General features: G+C 39.5%; 1 protein-coding gene and 1 pseudogene across 4 annotated transcripts in view; both read left to right on the forward strand.

Annotated features, from left to right (window-relative positions):
- Window positions 1–27,546, forward strand: part of ST6GALNAC3 (ST6 N-acetylgalactosaminide alpha-2,6-sialyltransferase 3) — a 532,814-nt gene that overhangs the window by 426,863 nt on the left and 78,405 nt on the right. The window contains exon 4 of one of the 4 annotated variants that reach the window (XM_040470686.1): window positions 14,644–15,623. The exons of the other annotated variants lie outside the window; for them this stretch is intronic. Within the exon in view, the coding sequence (XP_040326620.1) occupies window positions 14,644–14,653 (10 nt within the window). The 3' untranslated portion in view covers window positions 14,654–15,623. Of the gene's footprint in view, window positions 1–14,643; window positions 15,624–27,546 lie in introns of those variants that run through there. 4 annotated transcript variants of the gene reach the window in all.
- On the forward strand, window positions 15,762–17,318 carry LOC121027335 (small nuclear ribonucleoprotein G-like; annotated as a pseudogene).

The raw sequence follows: 27,546 nt of genomic DNA on the forward strand, positions 1-27,546 counted from the left end.
ACTTAGAGCAGCAAAGGCTCATCTTAGTCCTTCCTTGGTGTGTCTTTCCATAATAATAGAGCTTCCCTTTTTCTCCAGCATGTAACCTGTCCCTGTGGTTCACAATCTTCCCCACTTTTCTCAGGGGATTAGTGGGCACAAAACGTCCTTTCCCAGCAGTGTTTATCAAGCAGTGAGCTCTAGAACCAAACCTATTTAGGATATGGTCTTAGAAACCTAAATACCTGTAGATACAACTTCAGGTAGTTTCATACCTAGAGAGTGGGCTGTAGCCCTTTCCAAATATTCATGCATGAAGCTCAGTAGTAATTTTCCTCTCTTAGTAACTGAAGATAAATCCTTTAATTTGAAGTGGCCTTAACACTAATGAGCCATGTCATTATTCTGGAATCCTTTAAGTTGTTTTTTCCCCCATTGTCTAAGTGAGGTAGAAATTAAAGACAGCCCCCATTAGCTCTCTATATTTTCTGAAGCATCTGCTCCTACTTACAAATTGATCCATCCTAGATATTTATTTGTCTGTAAATGTCATGGAGTCAACACTTCGCTTTAGACACTTTTTCCCCCAATCACAAAATTTCTTTTAAAAGTTCCGTCAATAACATCATTTGCAATTTAAATGCTTTAAAAATATGATCCTTCCTGCTGTGTTTTTGAATACTTCCTTCATATTTAATTGCTATAGACACTTTAGTTCCTAATTAAACTTTATTCTTTATGATGTTGCAGTCATTAATAGACATGATGGGGGGCGGGGAAATGGCTAGTTCTAGTAAATTCTCTGGCTGCTAATTCTAGTCTGAACCTTAATACTTTCCAAAGCAACAATGAACTCACAGGGCTGAGAGGAGGATGGGTAGAAAGTGAGACACAAAGCAAGTACATAGTTCATGTTTTTGAGGATTTACTAGACATTCTGGAAGACAAGCTTGAATTGGACTTGAATTGAATTGGACTTCCTGATTTGTAGGGGAGATTAGCTTAGAAATAGCATCTCAAACACTTGAAAGACGAATATCCTCATTTTTTAAGGCTCCTTTCTCCAGCACATCCCCAGGTTTTGCACTGGTGACAGAGAGGAGCATATATTGCACACACAATGCTTGCCTCATCCTCAGAGCCTTAAATGACTTTTATTGTGAGAGAATGGAGACACTTGATGAATCTGATGGGTTTTGGTCATGGAAAGATTTGCTATGAACCATTGCACCAAGGTTGAAATGCCCAAGAGGCTGACAAGCTTATTGCCCATTTCGGAGATTAAATAGTTTTGGAAAAATTTTCTCCCCTGGCAGTTGTAATTGTGTCTGTGAAATAAGTGTTCATTCTGCTTGAGCACCGTGGTTTAAATGCTTCCTTCTATATTTTCCCCCAGTGGATTGATTCTAAAAAGGTCTGTTCAGATTTCCCTGTACCAATGCAAATTAACCCATGAACTCGATAACACATCCTCCTAACCCCCCACATCCTTGCCATGTCCCATGCTAATGGGTAATCAGAGACACTGCCAAGTCCCTTTATCATGGATTATCTTTGAAGCTGTTCGAAGGCAGGGAAAAGGGGCTGAAAAATCTTCCAGGTTAATGATGTGGTTATAGGAAGTGGACAAAAGGTGATATCAGTAACCTTGGAAGTCTTCAGCTGCCAGAGGAGCACTCATGAGTAAATAAAGTGGTCTTTATTTACTGGGACTTCCAAACCATGTGGGAGGCCCTCAATTTCCCCCAAATAAAATAAGGTGAGGGTAGCATCTCAAGAAGACGGAAGAGTGTACAAGCATAAAAAAAAAACACAGGTTCATCATAGACAAATCATCTAACTATTCCCTGACTTTGTCTGGGGTCAACATTGCATATTAGTCTACTAACTGTTGGAAAGTATCTGACCTTTTGAGTGATTTGGAATGTTTCTGTTTCCAGCCTGGGTGGATAAAGATCATTATGTTTTAACACAGACCACAACATATTCCTCTTCCACAGACAGTCAACAGCTAGGATTCTTAGGTGTACCATTTTAAAGAAGCCTCAAAATCATACCTCAAAATTGGGTGTGAGAATATCCAAGAAACCTGGAGGCGGTTAATAATATTTATTTCTGTGCATTCACTATATCCCTGGGACTGTGCTAAGTCTGTGAGTGATTATTGTATTTAATCCTATAACAATTCTGTAAAGTAGTTTCTAGTACTATCCTGTGGAAACTGATCCTCAGAGAGATTAAGCAACTTGTCTGAGGGCACAGAGTTAGTAATTAGTTCAATCAATTTGAACCCAGGTATTCCCGATCCTAGAATGTGAGCTCATATTATAAACCTATTGTGCCTTCCCTTTAATCCTCCGTACCTTGAGAAAGGAGGATGAGCTGATGCCAGAAATAAGATGACTTTAACTAATTAGAAATGTCTACTATATGAGGACCTGGGTGGGGCGGGTCTGGTTTTTGTACCATTGTTTTCCTCGAGATGGCTTCTCACTAATTTTGAAAGTATTTTTTGTGGTTCCAGAACATCCTAGGGTGGTGTTTTTAGCCCTATTACCTTGTTCAGGTACCTTTCTGTCTCTACTTTTATGAACTGTCAGTGCTGACCAGCATCCATGCCTGAGAGGAAGTGGGTGTAGTTCCAATATATGAGTGAAATATTCAGATGACTGTTGGGATTAGCTCAGCATCACATCCAAACCTGGAACCAGTTGTTAACTGAGTGACAAAACAACATGAAAGAATCTATGCCGAATATGGCCCGAGTCATACTAGATGTTGACATTAGGCAGATCCTTTTTTGAGAAAAGCAGAAATTAGAATGGACAACAGAACTTGGAATATAAGTATTCAAAGGTCATGAAAATTTACAGTTAAAGGCACATCTTATTCAAAGGAAATGAATAAGGTCAAATAACGTCAAATAAGATAAGGTCAAATGATTGGTGTATAGGCATTTGAACTTAAAGAAGCAGGTTGATGGCTGTTTTCTTAGATTTTAACGAATCAGAAGTGAGTAATTATCATATGGATTTTTGTATGTTGTAAGTTCATGTGTCAAGGGCAAACCTCTACAAAATCAGAGGATGTTCCTTTTACTTTCACTGCCTACAAGTTTCTGTCATTCTTGGCTGCGTGTGTTTCCTTGCTTGGTTTATCCAATTCTTTTCCTCCTTCCCTAGTCCACCAAGTATTTAGATAGCAGAAGGTAGGGAGATCAGAGGCAGGTGCAGAAACCTTCCCTGTCTCACTTGGATTTTGTAGGGCTTAATGAACTAACATATTCTAAAGTGATTTTAAAAGGTGAAGTGCTATATAAGTGTCAAGCATGATTAACTAGCAGCCAAGTTATTAGGCACCTGAATATTATGCATCTTTTCTGAATTTTAGAAAAATGGATGTGCATATGCATTTTCAAAGGCACTATTATTTAAATGATCTTCAGGCACTCAAATAAAAGTCTAGCCCAATTCTAATTATCTCTACTTTTCTCATACCAGTCATGTAGACCCTCAGAGTGGCATACTTACGCAACTCTGAGTAAGACAGATACAATTACTGATCTTGTGGAGCTTTCAGTGCAGCAGAGGAAAAACACACAGGATAATGCAAAATGGTAGTTGCCTTTCAACCTACACCTCATACTTCTAGCACAGGAGTTATTGAGGCCTAGTGTTTGGGAGTGTGAACTCTGGCCCAGACTCCCTGGGTCCAAACCCTCACTCCACTGCTAGCTAACTGACTTTGGGAAGCTGCTTTACCTCTCTTTGCATTAGTTTATTTATGTAAAAACTGAAACAATAATAGTACCTATTTCATAGATATAAGGTGCTTGGAAAAGCAGTTCCAAACATGCAACAGTTGCTTCTTCTTTTTTAATCTTTTTCGATGTTTATTTATTTTTGAGAGAGAGAGAGAGAGCAGAGCAGAGCATGAGACACAGAATCCGAAGCAGGCTTCAGACTCTGAGCTGTCAGCACAGTGCCTGATGTGGGGCTTGAACTCACAAGCAGAGAGATCATGACCTGAGCCGAAGTCGGACCCTTAACCAACTGAGCCACCCAGACGCCCCAGCTGGGGCCCAACTTCTTAAATGTTGGCTATTATCATTTTAATTGTCATTAATATGACTCAAGCAGTTTCCACCCTTGGATAGAGAAATAATAAATAGAATTGGTGGTTATTTTCCCAGGACTCATATGACATTTGGCAGCTTACAAGGCCATTTACTTATAATATTAACCAATGGTTGTTTGGCAGTTGCTGTTTGCCTGGATCCTCACAACTTGGTGAGTTAGCTTAGCAGAGTGGTAGCTTTTATTTTTGCCTTATCTGTTCAGCAGGATTTGAAACCCCTTGTAATAATTCACTCTAGCCACTACCTTTTACCCACGTACAAAATGGGGATGACCCTGTGCCTGGTCAGTCACAGACTTCTCATCCTGAGGGAAGCATTTGAACCAGCATGGCTGATCTGAGGCCTCCCTTGGAATACAGGAGACAGATTTGATTTGAACTTGAAGAAAAAAACAGCTTTGCTTCTGGGTTCATGATTCTAGAAGAATGTGAAATTAGGGTGACAAGTGGCCAAGTTCATTCAAGCGAAGAAGATATGGCTGCAATAGGAGAGAATGAAGCCAAGCAGAGCAGGGCTGAGCTGTGAGATTGAGGAGGAAGGGAAGTTCCGGTGGCTTTGAGTCTCGATTGTAGCATTTGAGGCCCAGATCCCCATCCTTTGGTTTGGTCAGATAACCCAATATTCCTCTCAGCCATATAAGCTAAAAAAAACTTGTTCTGTGTGTTCCCTTAAAATAATTTGAATTGGTTCGTCTTTTGTGACTTAAAGGATTCTCGTAAGACAAATACTATAATCCACCCATTTTATGGGTAAGGGAATTGAGGCTCAGAGAGGTTAGGTGTCTTGCTCATGAAAATCACAGTACCAGTGGTTTTCAGAGCCAGAACTTCATGTCCTATTGAATGACCCCAAATGCTATATGCCAGTAAAGACAGCAAGGCCTCGCGAGGATCTTGGAGAGGAAGCTGGTTATTAATGAAAGGGGCAGAGAAATTTCAAGGCACCGTCCGATCATGGCTATCCACATAGGTAATTCATTCACTGGTTCATCAAACACTTGCTCAGTCACTAACAAACAACCTAAGACAAGCTGTCTAGATAGAGGACATGAGTGATCGCAGGTACCCCTGGCTCTCCTGGGTACCCGTCTGCTCTCAGCTACTGCTGGCCCGACAAGGGGTGAGAAGCCACAGAGCCAGCCTACCCGTGTTTTCCAAGTTGCTATTCCGGTGAATGTGATGTGTGCGGTACATGTCCAACACTTGGGCCTCTCAGAAAATTGATTATGGATCTTGCCTCTTCCTTAAAAAGCAGGCTTTTGTTTTTATTAGTATGTGTAAATACGGAATAACTTCTGAATGCAAATATGGATGACATTTTATTTTTCTGACATGTTTGGAAGCAGCCTGGGGCAGGGTGGCAGTGAATCAGTAAACCTCATGGGTACACTGCACTGGGAATTCATCAAATGTGCACACAACTAATGGGCTGATGCCATATGTTCCATAATAGCATGTTTGCTAACATGGGACTGGGCTGCCCGATTGTATGACAAAGCTGCCATGTCAGTTTCTTGATGTATAGAAACAGGCTCTGCTAGCCAGATGTAGAAATCTAGCAAGGTCATTTGAGGAGTAATTTCCATTTTGTGTGCTTCTTTTCCCCCTCATTGACTGTAAGAGAATGTGATGTGCCTCATTACAATGTGATTCCAGGTGCATAACACAATAATGACCTTTATGCCAAAGACTGAAGTTCATGTAATTGATAAGAGAGACTCCCATTTGGTGATGTTGGAAACCATTAGCCAGAGGCAGAAACCGTGTTAACTTCTTGACATAGGAGGTCACAGGTCAAGGTCAAGACCCAGGCTGCAGTCATTTCTGGACTCAGAAAAAAGAGGAAAGCAGTGCTGCCTGGCAGCCTCTGTGAGAGGCAGAGATGTCCCAGAGCCTGTTAGTGAAGGGAAGGCTTGGGGATCAAGATGGGAACTGAAGAAGGAGTAGCAGATCTCCATGGAGATGCGCCTGGGTGGTGGGCTTGCCCATGCGGGAGTGCTGTGATAGCCATCCCCTCCCTTTCTCCTTTCAGGTCCTTACTGATTTCCTCTGCTTTGCATCTGACCCAAAATTATAGTGTCTCTATAGAGGCATTGCTTCTTTTTCTCTCCTGAATCCGAGATTGGTGGTGCTCAAGTGGGAAATTAAAGATTTGTTACAGAGTCTTTAGAATAACTTGGGAAAGTTAGGATTCCATTTTCCCCCACCCAGGGAACCGGTTTCCTGCCAAAGTCATGTGTGGCTTTTGCCCTTTATTGAAAATAGCCGAACAAATCAAGTCCTTCACTGGGTGATTATGGCTATTGCATCAGCTGTCATTTTGTTAAACACACATTTACAAATACATTTGTTCTTTATTGTTTTTTGTAAGTTTATTTATTGAGAGAGAGAGAGAGAGAGAGAGAGAGAGAGAGAGAGGGAGAGAGAGCATAAGTCGGGGTGGGGCAGAGAGAGAGAGGGAGAGAGAGAGTACCCCAAGCAAGCTCATGACCTGAGCCAAAGTCAAGAGTTGGATGCTTAGCTGACTGAGCCACCCAGGCGCCCCTCCAAATGCATTTGAATACCCGAAGCTGCTCCAGACCTCAGGCCCCTTCCCAACTGTGTGCAGCTTTATCGGAGTCACTCATGGCCAGCTTCTGCTCTTGCTCTTTTTCCTGTTTCACTCTGAGGGAGGACATGGTGTCTCATATCTTCACAAACTACAGGAGCCCAAACCTAATGTAAAAAAGCAAGCAATGAAAAGGGAAAGTAAAAAGTCACATGTTATCTGAAATCTGGAGCTTAAAAAATAAAGAAGTAATAAAGAACCAGAATCAGAATGCATTCGGTCAGAGGGAAAGAGAGAGAAGTGGGAATTTGGGGGCGTTAAGCAAGGGAAACGAAACGGCTAAAATGATCAATAAAATGGCTTGTTTGTTCATTTGTTTCTTTACATCTCTGGAGTTATAAGCATCTCAGCCTGACCATGAGTTAATAGTTTTTTAGGAGGGGCCTATCGTGTGTGTCTATTGATGTTTGATTTCCAGAGCTTCTAACTCAATCAGGGACAAAGGCTCTATGTTATACTAATGCTTATAGATGTATAATGCCTTTTTAAAATATTGCCAAGTCTGCTGTCATTTCAGGACCCCAGAGACTCTGTCTATTAGGATGGCAGGCGAGCGAAGAAATGAGTTGGGCAGAGAGGTGGCGGGGGTTAATTTCATATTTGTCATGAGATCTTGCATGATTTCCCTAAAAGATATTTAATTTCCACTGGGCATAATAACTTGCAGCTGCCGGAATATGCTGTATACTAGTGGCGAGTTCTTGTCTTTGGAGATTTATGCAAGTCGTTATTTAAAAATAGAGATCCGGGAGTTACAGCTGGCTAATTAATCTACCACTAAGGAAAGCTAAGCAAGTGACCCACTTAACTGTTTCCAGGAACCACGTCTTCGCTGAAGCGAACTTTCACAAATGTCTTAACACAGAGAACCATTTTATGATCTTCTCACAGCATAGGTGTCCGTTGTTCGTCTCCCTTTCTTTCCCAGGGACACCACTCATCCGTACACAACTTGAATTCCCATATGCTTCACCGCCTGTGTCCTTTATCCCGAGGATGGGCGCTGAGGCTCTCCTTCCTTAGTGTCTTCTTTCTCTGGATCAGTCACCTACTCAGGCAACACCCTCAGTGCCTGTCTCTTACCACATCAGCTCCAGGCCTCTGCCTGACTTCAGAGGGTTCCAGTAAGAGACACAAGCCTGTGTTTGCTCATAGTTCCTCTACTTTCTCCACATGCACGTTCCTCTCCTGGCGTAATGGTCTCTTTCCTCTCATACTGTCCCTTTACCCAGGTCACCTTTCCATTCCTCTCTCAGCGTGAATATGGTCTGTACATCCTACAAAGCAGCACTCCATCTATCCCAGGGTATATTGAGTTTTCTCCTGAAACTTGACAACAGAGTTGATATAATTAGGCCATGACACATTTTTATCCTTTGGTCTGTGAGTGCCCTGATCTTATTTTTAAATCAATCAATTAATTACTGTATTATGTTTATTCCTCTTCCCCTCCTCTACATAGACAGGCATTCTGTTGTATTTTATGTGCATTTTTGATTGTGTACATCTTTGCCAAATAATTATTATTGTTTGTATTTTGATTTACACAAATGGTATATATTACATTTTATCCATTTCTTACTTTATGCACTATCTTTTAAAGTCTGTGTGTGTCTCTAACTCTGGGCTGTTTCATACTCCATGGTAGGCCACCCTCTCCACTTTCTCCATGGTATACACACACAGTTCGCCCACTCTCTGGATCTCCCTTCTCTGAAATCCCTTGGTATTCATTTACCTTACAGCTTAACTATATGCTGGGTTTTTTTTTTTAATTTTCCTATGAGTGTTTCTTGCTTTCTTGTTGTCTTCTGTGTAGCTCCTTAAAGATCAGGAACCACCTCTTGTACTCTTCCTTTCCCCACTACACCCATCCCTACCTCTGTAGATCTTCTTTGGAACTGGGTGCATAAATGGTGCTCAATAAATCCTTGTTTATTTAGTGAATTGAATAGTGACTCCATAAGCATAAGTATTGTCTCTTCCTATTCATATCTCCAGTGTCTAAACTAGTGCCTGACACGTTGCAGGTGATCAGGAGATTTGTTTGAAGCAAATGGGTATCTTGTCTTTCACATGAAACAAAGGAATATGGAATCATGGGATACACAGAGGTCAAGATAGTACATTCTAGTTTCTAATCTGCCACCAACTGAGTATACAATACCGGGCATGTCAGAGAACTTCTCTAGATCCTGGTTAAACTGAATGATTTCACGGATCCTTGTTCGCTCTAACTTGCTAAGCTTCTGTGACTTCACTAACAATTTTTCAAGTAAGAGAGTCTTCAGTATGAAATCACCTGCAAGGAATACAGAAGACATACTCAAGACAATAGAGCATGGAAGGGGTAGAGGTGAGAGAGCAATCTTATGAGTTCTGATCTTAGGCTCCCAGAATGATTGGGAGGACAAAATTCTTGCCACCTGTAAAGTGATTAGAAAATGGCTCAGTCGGTTAAGTGTCCAACTTCAGCTCAGGTATGATCTCACTGTTCTTGGGTTTGAGCCCTGCATTGGGCTCTGTGCTGACAGCTCAGAGCCTGGAGCCTGCTTTGGATTCTGTGTCTCCCTCCCTCTCTGCCCCTGCCTCTTCTCTTTCTCTCTCTCTCTCTCTCTCTCTCTCTCTCTCTCTCTCTCTCTCAAAAATAAATAAACATTAAAAAAAGAAAAGTAACACAAAATAAGTGCTCTATAAATCTTAGGAAAATCTACTGGCCTTTGTTACAATCTTATGTCTGGCATTTGCAAATCTGGACTTCATGCTTATGTGCGAACAAAGCCCCAGAAATTCTAGTGTCATTGCTGAAATTAATAGTTTTCTTTTATAGGACAGTAATCACCAGACAACAGTCTGATTTCTTTTAGGCCCAAACTGTTGTCTTTTTGGTAATGGCCAAGTTCTAATTTTCATGGCTTTTGTAAAATGAAGCAAAGGAGTATTATCCTTCAAGATCATGTAGCAGCCAATAAAGATGTTAGGACAAGAATTCTGAGTTTTGTGTTTGCTGTCTATCAAAAAAATAACTGTTTTTCTGTAGAGCAATCACTTGGAAATGGAAACAGAATATGAATGTGTTAATATCTTATGCAGATGTTATTTTTCCCCTTAGTAGGGAAGAAGTAACTAATCTAATTTGCTTTCTCTTATCTTTAGGGAAGTGAATTCAAATATTGGACAAACCATTATTAAAATTCTGAGCAGCTTTTAATGCATGAGCTTGTTTTTTGCTATAAGGCTCCTTTTTCTCTAGGTCAAGAGGTAAAGCTATTTGTCTAAAAGAAAAAAAAAACATTAAATAGTATTGGTGATGGGCTACAGGTTTTATAACTTAACTATATTTGCTTCATGAGCAAAAATAGCATTTAATAACTATTTTATTCTACTGTTACTGGACAATATTAGTCTTAAACAGCATTTCAGTTTGATGCTTTTACATAAAAATCCAATATGTGAATTTGTCTGTCATCTAAAGGTTAAAAAAAATCAGGTAAAAATACAAAATGGGAACTGGGAACTGCAAATGAACTGGAAATCTTTAACCAAGGAAAGATTAAAACTTCTACTCAAAAAGTTGAAGAAACAGGTAAAATGACCCATTACAAACAACATAGGAAATAACTATGAATTATTGGTTTGAGAACTCAGAAACACTGGAATAAACTACGACTTACACGGTGAATGGGGAATTTCAAAAAACACTTTGTCTTTTTGGTTTTGTTTATTTTTGTTGTTGTTGTTGTTGGTGTTGGTGTTGGTGGTGATGGTTTTGGGTGTTTCTGGATGCATAAACTTAATTTAGGAGGGTACCAAAAATTTGTATTAAAGTAAAGATGAGCTGTGTTCTAATAATTTCTTTCTATTTTCTCAGGTAGTTCTCAGCTAAAGCTGCCATTTATTTCCATATGCTGTAAATTGAAATAAAATACACGTCTTGGGGGTGCCTGGGTGGTTCAGTTGGTTAAGCGTCTGACTTCAGCTCAGGTCATGATCTTATGGTTCGTGGGCTCAAGCCCCACATCCAACTCTGTGCTGACAGCTTGGAGCCTGCTTTATATCCTCTGTCTACCTCTCTATGTGCCCCTCCCCAGCTTTCTCTCCTCTCTCTCTCTCTCTCTCTCAAAAATAAATAAACATTTAAAAAAACTTTTTTTTAAGATATAGATTTTGAATAGCCAGGATGGATTGCCATGAAAATTAAAGGAGATGTGTGGAAGGCAATCTGAAAAATCTAAAGTTCTATACACATATTTGTTTCTACTGTTATTGTATTCAATAAAAATTAGAACAATGCCTATGATGTATCAGGAGCTACTTTAGGCACTGATGATTCAGAGAAATGATAATACTGATCTTTACTTTCAAGGATTTATGATTATATTGGGGAAATAGAGAATGTCAAATGTATTGTAAGTGCAATAAAAGAGACAAGCCAGGTGCTTGGGAACATAGAATGAGATCCTGACTAAGTTTTTAGAGTTAGGGATGTCAGAGAAAGTTAAGGAGAGGAGAAGAAGGGAGTCCCAGGTGAAGAGGGCATGACTGTAGCCTTGAGTTGAAAAATAGCACAGTATATTCCCAGTCAGTAAAAGGATCAGTATGACTAGAGCTTAAAATATCAAGCAGAAAATAGCAAAAGGTGAGTCTCAAGAGACCAGATCATAGAAGGCCTGTATATTCGGTTAAAGGTTCAGGTTTTACCCTGTTGGTGATGGAAACCCGGTGAGGCCAAGGCATAACGTAGGCACTCAGGGGGAGTACAGGAGGTTCATTCGAGGGTCAGGGAGAGCATGAGGAGGATATTGCTGTAGTCCGGGTGAAAGTCTGTGAGAGCAGGAACCTAGGCAGGGAGAATTGGATACAACAGAGAAGGCAAATCTGAAAGAGTAAAGCATGGCAATGTGTGGTGATTAATTTTGTGAGCACTGGTGAGGATGACCCTCAAGTTTATAATTTGACTGATTCGATGATTTGCAGTACAATTTATATACAGAACACTGAAGGAGAATCAGGTAGAGGGGATAAGATATATGTCCATTTTTTGGCCATGTTTATCTCAACATTTCTATAAGACATTTGATTGAAGGTGTCCAAGAGGCAATTGGATATATGGCCCTGACTTGTGAGCAACAGATCTGGGTAGGAAATTCAAATTTGTAAGTCATAAGCATAAAAGTAGTAGTTAAAACCCTCAGAAAAAGAAAAGTAAAGACGGAAGCCTAAGAATTCCAGCATTGAAAAGTTGGGCCAATGAGAAAGCCAAGAAAGATACCAGGAGACAGTGAAATGGGGTCTGAGGTGAGCCAGGGCAGTGTCATGTCACAGAGGCCAGAAGAGTAGAGGTTCATGAAAGTGGTAAGATCCAAAGTGAAACCAAAGCAATGAAATCCAGTATAGGGACTTAAAACAAATCCTGTAAATTTAGAAAGCCATGACTTTAGGGGACCTTATTGGAGCAGTTTCACTACAAGGTGGCAGGAGAAACCTAACGGCAGTCAGTTGAGGAGTGAATCTGGGGCGAGTGAGCACAGTCTTTCTTTGCAGAGAATTTTGGATGGGAGGAAGTAGAGGGATAGGATGGCAGCTGGAGGAAATTCTGAATCAGGACCAGGTTATTTTAAGAGCAGAGTCGTTGAAGGAAGGGTGGAGGTTGAAGAGAATGAACCAATAGTGGGAAAAGGGAAGCCTACATGGTAAAAGAGAAAAAAAAAAATGATGTAGTGTGTTCCCAAGGAAAGTGGGAGAGGTGGCCCAGGCAGGGTGCGGTATCCATAGGAAAGGTTAGTCTTAAGCAGGAAGGGCTTAAACTCTTAAGCCTCTGAGACTGGAAGGACAACTAGAAGGAAGAGAGAGGATGATTGTCGGGGAGAAGGAGAGGCAGGTCATGCTTCAAGGATTTAGGACAGAGTTCATAGCATTTAGTTACTCATTCACCTGAGGACCCATACAATGCCTTAGCAGATAAAATACCCTTCAGAAGTCCCTCATAATCCTTTCAGGGTTGCTGTCTCACCAGCCATTGAAACATTCCCTCTGTACCCTTGGTTCTCATGCTGCTCCTCTCCCATCTCCATGCATGGGCTTTTCTCCAGCGGTGCTGGATACCCCCAACACACAGTGTTCCCCTTGGAATACCCATTGATTGTCCTCATTCAAATAAATTATAAACTATTTCATTCCAAGATATAAATATCTGACACCCAGCTAGCTGGGCCAACCTTCCCAGGAGCATTTGCCCTTTAGATGGATATTCTGGCTGTCAGGGGCCTTGCCTTATTAGACCTCACCCCTCCATTCAACCTTTCTTCCCACACCTCATCAATATGCATACTCTGCTCTCGTCGCACTTGTCTTCACTTTTTCAAAAAGTGAAGCACGTGGTATGGAAGTCATATAGTTGGAATAACAATTAGGACAGTGAAGATTTTCTGAGTCATCCCCATTGTCCTACCTGGCAGGGGAACACCTGTCACTCTGTACAGGCAGCTCTGTACAAAAGGGTGCTGCAGCTTCTGATACAGCATAATCCAATATACATTACCTCCATTCATTAGAAGATTTAACCTACAGATTAGGAGTACTCTTTACCCCTTAGTAGGGATACTTCCCCTACTACTTAGTAGTAGTACTTCCTTAGTAGGAAGTTAGGAAAATTTGAATCAGCGCTGCTTTTTAAAAATCAAGCTTACTGCTGTTTGCTGGTTAGTGTTACAATCACAGAAGCAAAGACTAAGCCATTTTCTCCTTAAAAAAAAAAAAATAGTGTTTTTCATTATGCCCAAACAATCTCCAAATGAATAGAAGAAAAAAATGCCCACAGGCGCTCTTGGGCTCAGCATCATACCCAGATGCCTTAACCCCAGATCTACTAGCTATGCACTGGTAATAAAATATCCCAGTGGCTCTGGTCTCTACTGAGTCTGGATCTAGAATGTACAACTTTATGATGAGGGGTACTGGTTTTAGAGTCAAACTGACTTGCTTCCTGACTTCACAACTCTGGGACATATCTCAGAGGGCTGTTGCGAGGATTGAGTGTGATCATGAATTTAAAGGGCTTAGCGTTCTTGCTAAGTACATAGTAAGTTCTCAATAAATGGAGGCTGCTGTTGAATTATTACTATTAACAATTCATGCTCTGATTTAAGAAACTGCCTGGCTTAACTGGCCTCAGGAAGAGGCTGGAACTGCTTTCTCGCCCAGCTTCAGCTGTACGGCTGTAAAATGATGGGTTTCCTTTTCGGATATACCCACATGCTTACTTCTCTCTCATCACTGATGCCTACTGTCTGGAGTCATTAATGATTGGCCACTTAGGGTAATCGTTTCCCTGAGAACCAAATGTGCTTACATTCAGTGGCACCCACTGTAATGCAGTTACTTTTTTCCAATAATATTCATCTAGTAGATAGGCCCAGGATAAGTGAGGTCCATAATGATAAGCTACCTCCTTCTTTGTTCATTTTGAAGAGACTCATTAGGGACAGTGGTCCTCAGCGTTAATGAAATGATAGCATCTAATTATAGAATTACAGTTATACACACAAGTGCCAGAATTAGAGGACTTGCCACCTAACAGGTAATGTCACTGCCTGCACCTTGCTCTTGTTCTTTAGGATGCCTCCACCTTGGTCCAGATCTCATCCTTTCCTAGGGCCTGTTTTGGGATTCAGCCATCTGCTGAATGCTGGTAAAAGCCTAAGCTATAAACAGCTTGCTTTTTGGTAGAACAACTCATGCCTGAGAAAGTTGATAATGATTTCAGAATTTCTTTTAATTGAGTTTTTAATTACAACACAGCAAATATCCCATTCATATGTAATTTTGACAAAGATGACAAGCAATTTCATATTCTTTGGAGATCATTTGACAAGTGTGGGAGCCTATATTAAATACCAACTGCCTTGTTTTTTGGACAGGAGTACCTGACAACCACTTATTCAGGGAAGATCGGGAACTGGAGCATCTGGATCTCAATAAATTATTTGACAGAACAATCCAAGTGCTATAACACAAGCTGCTACTGGGAATGTAAATCTGATTGGCTGGCTTAGAATCTCGTTTTTCTAATTTATAGCCCACATATTATGAATTGGGATACTGTACAGCCAATGGGTGTTTGGACAGGTTTTACCATAAATAATTTTTTTCTTTCTTTAGACTATCAGCACAACAGATAAAATATGCAAATAAGTTCTTCTGAAACACAAAGCTTAAACTTGAGATGGGTACCATGATTCTCTATTTTTTTTCTCCTTTGGCATTCACTTAAGAGTTCCAGAGCTCCAGAACTACAATTAGACCAAAGAAACTGCTGCATGCCAAAGAGCAGAGAACCAGTCCAACAATGGCTGGTCCCTACTAGCACCTCCCATAAGTTTTCAAAGGTCATTTGTATGGCCATTACAATATCCAGAGGTCCCAGATGAGGGATCTTTTTCAACTACAGAGCAGTAGTCCTCAAACTTTGGATTTTGGAGACCAGGAAAGAAATTCTTAATTGGAGCCCTACTAAGGTCACCTTTTTAGTTTACCAATTAAAGATGTGTAAATTTTTTTCCCTTTTCACTCATTTGTTAATTTGTGACTATCTATTGAGCACATACTATCTGCTGTTACTAAAGTATGCCCTGGGAATGCAATGAAAAACAAAGCTAGATGTAATCTATACCCTCAAATATTTTATGGGCTTGGTGGGGGAGACAGTTATTGATAAATTATACTAATAGTTGTAAAATTCACATTGAGATAGGGACTGTGAAGGAAATAAATAAAACGGTTCTCTTAGAGCACGTAACACATTAATTTTATATAGACAGAAAAGGTCAGGAAACCCTTCTTTAAAATGCGCTGGGAGAGGGTTGCCTGGGTGGGTCAGTCAGTTGAGCATCTGACTCTTGATTTCAGCTCACGTCATGAGCTCATGGTTTTTTGAGTTTGAGCCCCTCCCCCAGCCCCCCCCCGCCCACCCCCCACCCCCCCCCCCATGTGGGGCTCTGCACTGGCAGCATGGAGCCTCCTTGGAATTTTCTCTTTTTCCCTTTCTCTCTGCCCCTCCCCCCATTCATGCTGTCTCGGTCTCTCACAAAACAAATAAATAAACTTTAAAATTGTACTGGGAGGTTTGGAGGCATCTTTGAGCTTGCTAAGTAGACACCATGAACAAAGCCTACCCTGTTGAGTTAAAAACATTTATGGACAAGAAATTATCATTGAAATTGAATTGTGGCAGACATTTCCAAGGAATATTGCAGGGGTTCAGTCCTTTTTTGAATCTTGTGATAGATGAATGTGTGCAGATGGCAACTGTGGGCAACAGCACAATATGAGAATGGTGGTTATATGAGGGAATAGTGTCATCATGTTAGAAGCCTTGTAATGAGCGTAAACAATGAGTGTGTTCACCAGAAGAAATCAGCTGCTTCTGAATATCCCCTCTCCATAGCACCTGTTTTACTACAATATAAAAATCAGGCCATGGGCATTTTCATATTGAACTTTTTTGTTAAATAAACTTTTGTAAGAGTAAAAAAAAATAAAATAAAATAAACTTGTGCTTGGCTTCAGCAGGTCTCAGACTATACAGGGCCTTGTAGCCCATGATGAGGATTTTTAATTTTATGCCAAGAGTGATGGAAAGTAATTATTAAAGAATTTTAAGAGAGTCCTCTGAATGCCACTGGACAATGGATTGGAGGGCAGGAAGAGTGGAAGGAGTGAGATCAGGTGGAACAGAATGTTGGTGCTATAGATATGATTAGTGTGACAGCCATGTGATGGTGAGTCGTTGGATTTGAGGGATATTTTGGAACTGGAACTGCTAAAACTCATTGATAGATGAGGGATGAGGGAAGGAAGAGAAAGGTATTGAGGATGACTGAATATTCCTGGCTTGAGCAACTTGCCATTTCCTATACCATTTACCGAGATAGAAGGACCAAGAGAGGAACACATAGAAGCAGAAAGGATCCCTTTTTGGGCTTGTTAAGTTTAAGGTGCCTATGAGATATCCAAAGCAGGCAGATATATGAATCAGAAGTTTGGAGACGTATTTTGCTGCTAGATACACATTTAGAAGTTGTCAGCGTATCGATGGTATTAAAGTCATGGGAGTAGATAAGATTTCAGAGAAATGAACATTATGGAACTTAGAACATTCTGAGACTTGATACAGAAGGGAGAATCTTCAGAGCATCTTTCTATGAAAAGGACAGCATTTTAACACCCACAAAATAGGAAGAACATAATATCTGTTCTTTAAATTAAGGACATTTCATTGCATGAAATCCTCCCTCCATTGTCCTTACCATTCCTATTTTGCTTCAGATCAGTCAGAAGTTTGTCATGGAGCAGCCGTTGCAAACCACTGCCCTAGAGTTTCTGCGACTGCCTTGGGTGGGAAGGACCTCATTTTGGTAGCAGAACTTCTTATCCACTCCCAGTTTCACTTGACCTCTTAGACTCTTCAGGCTTAAAAACACTTCTGGGGTTCGCACGCCTGCATGGCTCAGTCGGTTAAGCATCCCAGTTTGGCTCAGGTGATGATCTCACCACGTGTGAGTTCAAGCCCCACGTTGGGCCCTATACTGACAGCTCAGAGCCTGGAGCCTGCTTCGGATTCTGTGTCTCCCTCTCTCTTGGCCCCTCCCCTGGTTGCAGTCTGTCTCTCTCTCTCAAAAATAAATAAACATTAAAAATTTTTTAATAAATAAATAAACACTTCTGGGGTTTCTAAACCAAAGTCATCCACAGAGTGACTTAAGATCCCACCATATGACATCAGTTCCCTCCTATCCTGAAATGTAAAGTCAGTTACCTCCTACACACTTTGTGGCATTCCTAAGTCAGAGGGCTACACTGTCAATTGTAGTGTAGTTATATGTGTGCATCAGGGTGAATTAACACTTACATAGCCATCTCTTTCTCCTGTCCATCATAGTATGGCACCCATCCCGGTGTTCTTTGCTAGTGGACCTAGTAAGGGTTTCTGAATTGTCTCATCACAATGTTCCAGACAGCCATGATCAATCAGATTGAATGTGGAAATTATTGTAATGATACTACTAGCAATAATAACCATGTATTATCATACTTGTAACTATTACTACTAGTAATATTCTTAACGCTTTGTGTCATGCTCTGCACTAAGGGTTGTCCATTCCTCAACTTATGTAAGCCTTCACCACAACTTAGAAGGTTGGTTCCATCTTACAGATGAAGAGGCAGAGTCTGAAAGATGGACTTCCCAGGTGTACATCCCATTATTGTTTTTACATTGTTTTATAATAACATGCCATTATCTGCAATGGTGGAAACTCGCTGGGACTCCATACTTTTCCTCTTCAAACCCTCAGCACCTAATAGTGCTTGGCACATTTAAGGTGCTTGATAAATATTGAAGATGGTATATACTCTATAGTGACAGAACCCTTTTGAAGGGTGGTGGTTGTGTCTTTGATGATTTAGAATCTCTTGCAGCTTCTAGCATAATTCTCCATAAATATTTGGAAGGTTGAATATGTGGGTTTAAAATGGGCCGAAAAACTCCTGGAAACTAAGAAGGTTCTGACGGCACTGCTGGTGGAGGGATTACCACCGAAGGAGGATTAAGAAGATGCATCACCTAATACGCTGTGGCGGCAACTGTGGGTCTGATTCTTACTGAAGCATTCTTATTCATGACCTGGGTGGAGAAAAGGAAGAAGCTGCTCATTTTTGGAATTCACTAATAATTTCAATTTGGAAAGTATCGTGAGCAGCTCAGGCAACAGAAATAAAAGGCAAACAACCTGGGAGACTTGAGGTATGTCGGCTGGGAATAGTAACTTTGTGAGCATTTGAAAAAGGCAAGGCAGTGCATTCACCTGGGGGAAGGGTATCCAAACACAGAGCTGTTCTCAGGGAAGCAGATGCCAGAGCACAGCAATACCAAAGTAGGCCCAGGGGGCATAGTGGTCTGCAAATTAAATTCAGGCCAGCCAGGCAGTCTGGCAGAATGAAAGGGAAGGCCAGGTTGAGGCTGCCTGTGCAGAAGGGCACGGAATAACAGTTCCTCTGTGGACACTTGGAGCTGGGCAGCACCTGGCACCACACGCTCTCTTCCCACCACCTCATTACTGGGGAAGCTCAGGCAATTTGGAAGAAGAGCAGAGAATAGCAAAAAGAGTGAATGAATTCAGGAAAGGACGTGGATGAAAGATCAAAAGAATTAGATAGCTGTAGTTTAGTTGCAGAAAGCTAAAAGGAGGAGGAGGGAAAGGCCTGGAAACTCAAATATCCAAGTCTACTCTGAAATAACCAACTGGAAACTTGCAGAATACCCATCAAATTGAGACCTTTCAGATGAAAATGGACATTTTCTTCCAAGCCATGGGCTTCTTGCCTGAACTGGCACTCTGCCTACCCAGGTGCTCAGTAAATACTCTCTTGTAAAAAAAATAACCTTCCTTTGCCAGAAGAGTATAAGATCTGGGAAATAGACCAATAGGAAGCACATTAGAAAATCAGCCAACCCTTTCCACCCTTTCCTTAGTGCCCAGTGAGGACAGGATTAAAGGAACTAGATTTCTGTTGTGTTTTTCAAGTCAGACTCTTTTCAACAATGAAGTTGCCTCTTCCCATTCAGATAAATACAGAGCAAAATAGAAACCTCTGGAGCACAGGGAATGCCTAAGACACGGTTGGCTAGCCTTTGGTTAAATCCTATCATTGCAATTTCCTTTATGTCAAGGGGACTGGGGGGATGCTAATTTTTTCCCCTCCCAGGCGGTGGAGGAGGTGGGTAGTGAAAGCCGTACCTCTGAACTAAAGGTGGACTTGGTGGAGTTCAGTTTTAAAAATCCAAGTAGATGGATTAGGGGTTCTTTGTTTTATGGAAAGAAGTCTCTGAAAACAGCAACTACCTGGCTGCTATTGAGTCCTTGTTTTCAGACCAACTCCACTGTTCTTAACCTGGAGCCCGAGATAGTCAAGTATTCAGATTCCCAGCCAGTTGCAAAGCAATCACACACCTGTTATTAAGCTCCAGCATCAGTGGGCTTCTTGCGCTCCTCAAACATGCCAACCCTCTGAAACCTACTGTTTGCCTCTCTGCTGGGCTTGCTTACCCACCCACTTCCTTGTCCTATTCCTGCTTTCTGCAGGGCTGGCTCCCTCTCATTCCTCTCTTCTCAACTTAAATATCGCCTCTTTTAGAAGGTATCTTTTTGGAGTGATTTTGCCTCCAAATAAGAGGAGATCTTGTTAATAGAGGCTCCAGCCAGTAGGAGCTAAAAGGAAGTTCAGAGTAAACAGTCCGTCCAAACCATGGCTCAGCTCTGACTTCAGGGACCCAGGAGCCCATTACTGTGCTCCACCCCTCCCCGCATATGGCTTCCATCTGCATCATCTCAAGATGTCTGGTCCATCCCCAGCATCACATCCATGCTGCAGACAGAATAATATACGAGGAGTATAGGAGGGTGAAAGGCTTTTTTTCTAGTGATGCTCTTTTTGTGCAGAAAGGGCCACTGGCTCCAGAGACCCCTATGTCTAATTAGTTAGAACTGTGCCACGTGCAAAAGAGTCTGGGAAATCAATATTAGCTTCCCAACCTCTGTAGTAGAACAAGGCCAGGAAGAAGGGGGCACGTGGATAACTTTCAGGTAGCCAAACTTCTGTGACTGCCATGGTATTTGCCCTGGCCCTGCTTGGTTATTCTGTCTCATAATTCCCTGCTTCTCTTCATGGCATTTCTCATAGTTTGTAGATGTACATTTGTAATCCCACTGGAATGTGATACATATTCTTTCTATGCCTGGCTGTTTTACCATTCTATCACCAGAACCTAGCTTTGTGCCTGACAAATGGAAGGCACTTAATAAATATCGCTTAATTCAGAGGCTAGTTGGCTGCTAGAAGAAAAGAGAAGCTACCTCTGAAATCATCATGTAATCACAACCTCCCGGGAAACTAGGATTCTGGCTGTCAACATTTGATTTTCACACAGATCCTTTTTTATTTATTAAAAAATATTTCAAATATAAGGAGATATGTATATGTGAAAGAAAATAATGAACATTCAAATACCTGCCACCCAGCTCTATCAAATTCACAGATTTTGCCAGAGGCCTTTGAGGTCTGTTAATATTGTTGTTGAATTTAAAAACAAAACACCGCAGATGCAGTTGAAGTCCCTGTGTCTCTTTTCCTGTTTCTGTGCTCCTGCTTCTGCTCCTGCCTTTCTCTTGCCTGGAGGCAACCACTGCCCTGAATTTGGGTTTACCAGTCTAGTATGTGTTTTTATATTACGACTGTCTATATACATCCTTAAGCAATATAAAACTATAGCATGTTATTTTGTGTGTTCTTAAGCTGTCTATAAATACTATATTTTGTTCAAACACTATTCACATTATATAAATCTAAAGTATTATTGTCCAACCTTTTTAATCTACCTTGTTATTGATGTTTAACCATATTTTTGCACATAGCTATGCAGTGTCACAGTGTGAATATACCACAATTCAGTTACCCATTTTTCTCTCCATAAACGTTTGGGTTTATCATTTAAAGTCTTTTCGTATTACAAATAATGATACTTACCATTAACATTCTTCAACATGTTTCCTTGTCATATGTGTGAGGATTTCTTAGTGTAAAGTGTATACCTAGAAGTAAAATTACAACATAAAGGAAGTATATGTCTTCACTTTTCTTTGATTTTGCAAGAGTGTACTACAAAACGTTGTGCCAATTGATATCCTCACAAGTAGTGGATGAGAGAAACTGTTTCTGTATTCAACACTTGATATCAGACTCTGATTTTTGTCAATCTATTGATATAAAGTGGTATCACATTTCACAGAGATCAACACATGTGTTAAATTTATTCTTAATTATATTTTAGTTATTGTTGTGAATGAGGTACTTTTTATATTATTATTCTTGAATGACCTGTTACTGCTCTGTAAAAATCCTGCCATTGTTTTCATGTTGATCCAGTATTTAGCCACCTTGCTGAACACGTAGTAAATTCTAACAGTGTGTAGATTCTCATCGATTATTTATGTAAACAAACTGACCATTTATACAGAAATACAGCATTGTTTCTATCTTTCTAATATGTACCTTGTTTTATTTTTCTTGTCTTATTGTGTTGACTGAGACTTTCTAACAGCATTAGAATAGTGACAGCAAGCATCCTTGTCTTATTCTAACTCTAATGGTGACATTAAGTTTCATTGTTAAGCTTGATCCTTGCTGTAGATTTTTGATAAATAATAATTATCAAGTTTAGATCCCTTTTACTTTAATTTCCTAACAGTTTAAACATAAGTAAATGTTAAATTTCATTAAATATTTTTTGACATCTGTTGAGTTCACCATGGATTGTTTATTCTTTAATTGGTTGATTACTAATATTGTATAATGCATTAATAGATTTTCTAATGTTGAAACATCTTTTCATTCCTAAGATAATGTACATTGGTTATCAAGGGTGTTTCAAAGAAACACCTGGGTCTTTTCCTAAAGGACAAGAAACCTTAACGTTTTTGAGCAATTATTATTTTGATTTGACTTCATGTAAGTTTCTCTTTAGATCTGTGTGTGTTTGGCACTTCATTTCTTTATTTCTTTCATTTTTTGGATTTTCTATATTTTAAAAAAATGGAACATGTGAAAGTTGTATAATAGTAACAAAATATATGCACAGGGAGAGAGGAGGAAGATGGAAGTGTTAGCTCTGCTTATTTTGGACCATGAAATGAAGGGGAAGAACTTCGGATCAGCAGAATTTCTAGGGTAACTTGATTGAGTGCCATAATTAGTTTATTTCCTGAGTAGGTGAATCATGCTGGCCATTTGTCTAGAAACCTGGTGACACTTGTATCTAGTCATTTAAGAAAGAAATCCGTAATTGCCCCAGGTAGCTGGGAATTGCTTGTGAAGTAGAAAGGCTTGTCTTCCTAAAAGCTATCCTGGGTAGCACTGAGGTAGCTGGTGATGGAGAATGCATCTGCTCTTATTCTTTTAGAGCCACTTTTGGTTTTTCTCTGTTTTTGTTCATCTTTGGTAATCACATCAGTTTTGAAATTTACATACATGTAAAACCTTTTGTAGTTCTAATACTCAGCAAAGGAACTATGCTCTGTTCAATGATTAGCGCTTCCATATTTTAAAAATTATTTCAATATAATTGCTCTTGGTGGTAAAACTGCCAGGTCATTGTAGAAATAAGGTTTTGATGGTTGTTGAACAGTCCTATTTCTGAATATTTGTTCTAATTGTATGCACATATTCATACAATTACTGTATTACCAAAAGAACTGTATACAAATAGTAGCAATAATGTGATGTCCCGGTCTGTTGGCTTTAAAAAAGATTTCAGAAATTGATTAAAACACTTAATGTTGGTTTTTAACTCAAGGACTTGTGAAGCAAATGACTCATTCCACTTGGAAACGTGTTACAGAGAGAATATTCTTTTCTCCTTCCCACTTCATTCCAAAAGCATAGGGAGAAAGATAACCAAACTCCTGGGAGTTATCTCCTTGATTAACTGTGAAGTAATAAACATAGGAAGGCAGCAACAACTCAAGCAGTTGGGTACTAAATCTCCACCTTTATGGCCCGCATTTGCCAACTGTCTCCATATTTGACAGATAAAATGCATCTGTGAATTTTAAGCTTCTCAGGTTACAGTTAAGATATGTAATTAGATTTCAAGATATACATCTTACCCAAAACTTCTGCTACGGGGGGGGCCCCCCCCCAGCCAATTAAGTCAGGTTTACTCAGCTTTGAAACAAAAACTTCAACTTAACAATGGATGGAAGAACCTAACTAATGAGAACACTCCACATGGCACACGTTATTGTTTGTTGGAGACACTGTGTGCTCTGGGACACAGGCTCTTACTTTTCTGAAAGCTAGAGTCAGGAGGTTTACTTGGTTAATAAAGCCAGTTCCTTAAGAGATATAGTTTGATGCATGAGCAGGTGGAAATTAGTATTTTGAACATTTGCTGCATACAGTTTTCTAAGCATTTATACTCATTGGATGGAAGTTAACTATCTAAGAAACTGTATTAACTCAAACAGGCCAGTGAAAAACTGCTTCAGTGCTCTGAAGCAAAACTACATTCCAACTATGTAAAAGTCTGTGGGCTGCTAAGGACTAACTTCAGGTTAGAAATATCCAATCATCATAATGACTATGATGATTAAAGTAACTAATATTGCCTGAGCAGGCATATATGTAAGCTCTTCCTAGATATTAGGTAAGCATTAACTTATTTATACTCATGAAAAGCATACACAATAGGTATTCTGTCATTTTATAGTTAGAAATGGAGGTTCAGAAAAGTAGAATAATTTGCCCAAGTTTATCTAAGTGTCTCCCTCTCTCCTCTGTGAAATGAAAATAGACTAGCTGATTGTTGCCTTTTGTAAAATAGCCTTAATGCCCTTAAAAGTAAAAGCTTCCTTGGATCATATAAGAAGAGATTTCATTAAGACAGTAGATATATCAGCTCATTAGAGCAAGCATATATTTTATTGTTCACAGACACAGGAAATTCATGTGGGATGAAGTTACTATATACCTTCAAGAAGATAGTAGTCTAATCAGGCAGATAAATACATGAGGAATTATTTGCAATAATTAAAAAACAAAATGTCAAGAGATGCAAGGTAGGCCGATACTTAGAAGTGAATTGTAATTCCTCTGGACTTCATTTGTATCAGCAGTGAAACGATGGGGCGGGGTGGACAACTACTTCCCTTAAAAGTTTCTTCCTGCTCCCTGACAGAGGTTGGGGAGCCTGAGTGCATATGCACAGATCAATTTGGAGAACACAGCCAGTGCTGACTATCAAAGCAAAGTGGGGCGGGTCATTCAAGATCTCCTGGAGATGAGATTGGAACAGGATCCAAAGAAGGTGAGACATATTGATTAGTTCAGAGGGGATATTCAGATATGAGGGTAAAGGTAGAGTGAGGATATTGATCGAAGTGGAGATAGAGTGAGAAAATAGCAGGTATAAAGAAAGGTGCAGAGTGACAGATTGAATAAATTTTTCTAAAGTAGACAGGTCAGGAAAATTGAAGGAAGAAGTTGATAAAGCACCTTAGGATTACCAGTGATCAACTTGTTTTAAGCCCCTGTGTGTCAGAACAACCAAATCAGAAACTCTGGGAAGTAGGATGGTGTGTGTTTTTTTAAGGTTTATTGAGATATATAATTCACATATCACATATTTCACCCGTTTAAAGTTTATAATTCAGGGTTTTTTAGTACTGCACTGTGTGTCCATCAGCACAATCAATTTTAAAACAATTTTTATCACCCCCCTCAAAACTGTACCCGTTAGTGGTCACTCCCCAATATCCCTAATTCACCTCCCAGATCTAGGCAGCCACTAATGTATTTTCTGTCTGTACAGATCTGCCTGTTCTGAATATTTCATATAAGTGGAATCATATAATAGATAGCCTTTTGTGACTGGCTTCTTTCATCTAGCATGGTATTTTTAAGGTTCATCAATGCTGTATGTAGAATGTATCATCACTTCACTATTTTTTATAATGGAAAAATACTCCATTATGTGGATATATACCTATACATTTTATTTATTCATTTATCAGCTAATGAACATTTGTATTGTTTCCACTTTTTGACTGATATGAATAATTATGCTATGAACATTCATGAACAAATTTTGTTTGAACACATGGTTTCATTTCTCTTGGATATATACCTAGAAGTGGAATTACTGGATCACGTGCTAACATTTTGAGGAACCGACAAGATTGTCTTTCAGAGCAGCTACACCATTTTATATCCACAGCAGCAATGTATGAGAATTTTAGTTTCTTCATCTTTGGCAACACTTGTTATTATCTTATCTTTTTGGTATTATTCATCCTAGTGGATGTAAAGTGGTATCTTATTTGGGTTTGATTTGCATTTCTGATACCTAATGATGTTGAACATCTTTTCATGTGCTTATTTTCCACTTGTCAATCTTCTTTGGAAAAAAGTCTATGCAAATCCTTTGCCATGTTTTAAGTGAGCATCCTTTTGTTTTTGTTATTGAGTTATCATAATTTGTTATGTGTTCTAGACACAAATCCCTTATCAGATGGATAATTTGCAAATATTTTCTCTCATTTGCTACTGCTGTCTTTTCACTTTCCTGACAGTTTCCTTTCAAGAACAAAAGTTTTTAATTTTGATGAAGTCCAATTTACACATTATTTATTTTGTCCTTTGTGTTTTTGATGTCATATCTAAGAAGAAATTGCCTAAGCCAAAGACAGGAATATTTACTCCTGTATTTTCTTTTAAGAGTTTTATCGCTTTAATTTATACTTAGATCTGTAATCCATTTTAGTTAATCTTTGTGGAGGGTGTGAGGAAGGGGTACAGCTTCATTCTTTTTCACGTAGATATGCAGTGATCCCAGGACTACTTGTGGCAAAAACTATTTCCCCCCACAATGAATTGGATTGGCCCTGTTGTCAAAAATCAATTGATCATAGATGCATGGAGTAAATTTTGAAATCAAAACGTGTGAGTCCTCCAACTTTTTCTTCTTCTTTTTCAAGATTGTTTTGGCTACTCCATATTCCTTAAGTTGCCATATAAATTTTATGATTAGGTTATAAATGAGATGTGGGATTTTTCAAACTATACAGGTGATTCTAATGTGTAGTCAGGGTTGCAAATCACTGATATAGGTCTGAGAAACACAAATGATGTTTATTGATCTACTAATATGCATCTAGCTTCTGCACTGGGTAACTTACATTTTTTTCTTAAATCATTTGATCCCCCATAATAACATTATGCGACAGTCACTATGATCTCTAATTATAGGTGATAAATCGGAGTCAAAATCTTGTCCATAGTTACTTGGTAGTGATGTTGAGATTTAACTCATGTTGACTATTCCAATTCCTTACCCAAGAAATGTAGATCAGATCATCTGGAAACTAACTCTTACACACCTATGGTCTTTGTATTACTATTATAACATTCTTATTAGAAAGAAAATAAATCAAGTTTGTGTGGTATGGCTGAATCATAAAGGCATATAGGAAGAACATGACAAAAGATAAAGCTTCTTAGATAGGAGGAGCCATGGTGTTTCCCAAATGACAGACTGTGATAAATATTTCATATTCCACAAAAGCATTTTAGGGGGGCAGTCTGCTCAGTTTTTAATAAAGTTAAATTTACTTACAATACTTGGCCTCTGAGATTATTTTCTTTACTGGAAGGTGCATCTATGTAAAACATTCTTGTTAAATTATGTAGAGAACGTATAAACATTATTTGTTTTACCTTTTTTCTCTTCTGAATAATAATGGAAAGTCTAAAACCCTATGTAAGTCTCCCAAAATTGTTTATTTTACTTTGCTACTTCAGGAAGCCCAAGTCTAGAAACCAGTACCATACAAAATAGTGAGCTCCTGAAGAATTTTGAGTGTGAAGTGAAATGAAACCCTTAGGTTTACATGTAAGAAAGATCACCTTTTCAACAAATGGTGTTAGGACAACAGCATATCCACATAGCAAAAAATGAAATTAGAATCCTACTTCACACAATATACAAAAATTTAAAAAATGGATAACAGACTTAAACGTAGGAAATAAAACTGTAAAAATCCTGAAAGAGGGGTGCCTGCGTGGCTCAGTCAGTTAAGCATTCAACTTTAGCTCAGGTCATGATCTGGCAGTTTGTGAGTTTGAGCCCCACATTGGGCTCCCTGCTGTCAGAACAGAACCCATTTCGGATCCTCTGTCTTCCTCTCTCTCTGCCCCTCCCCCACTTGTTC

Source organism: Herpailurus yagouaroundi, unplaced genomic scaffold (genome assembly GCF_014898765.1).
Source record: "Herpailurus yagouaroundi ecotype Mexico unplaced genomic scaffold, PumYag 77, whole genome shotgun sequence".
In the NCBI taxonomy this organism is placed as follows: Eukaryota; Metazoa; Chordata; class Mammalia; order Carnivora; family Felidae; genus Herpailurus; species Herpailurus yagouaroundi.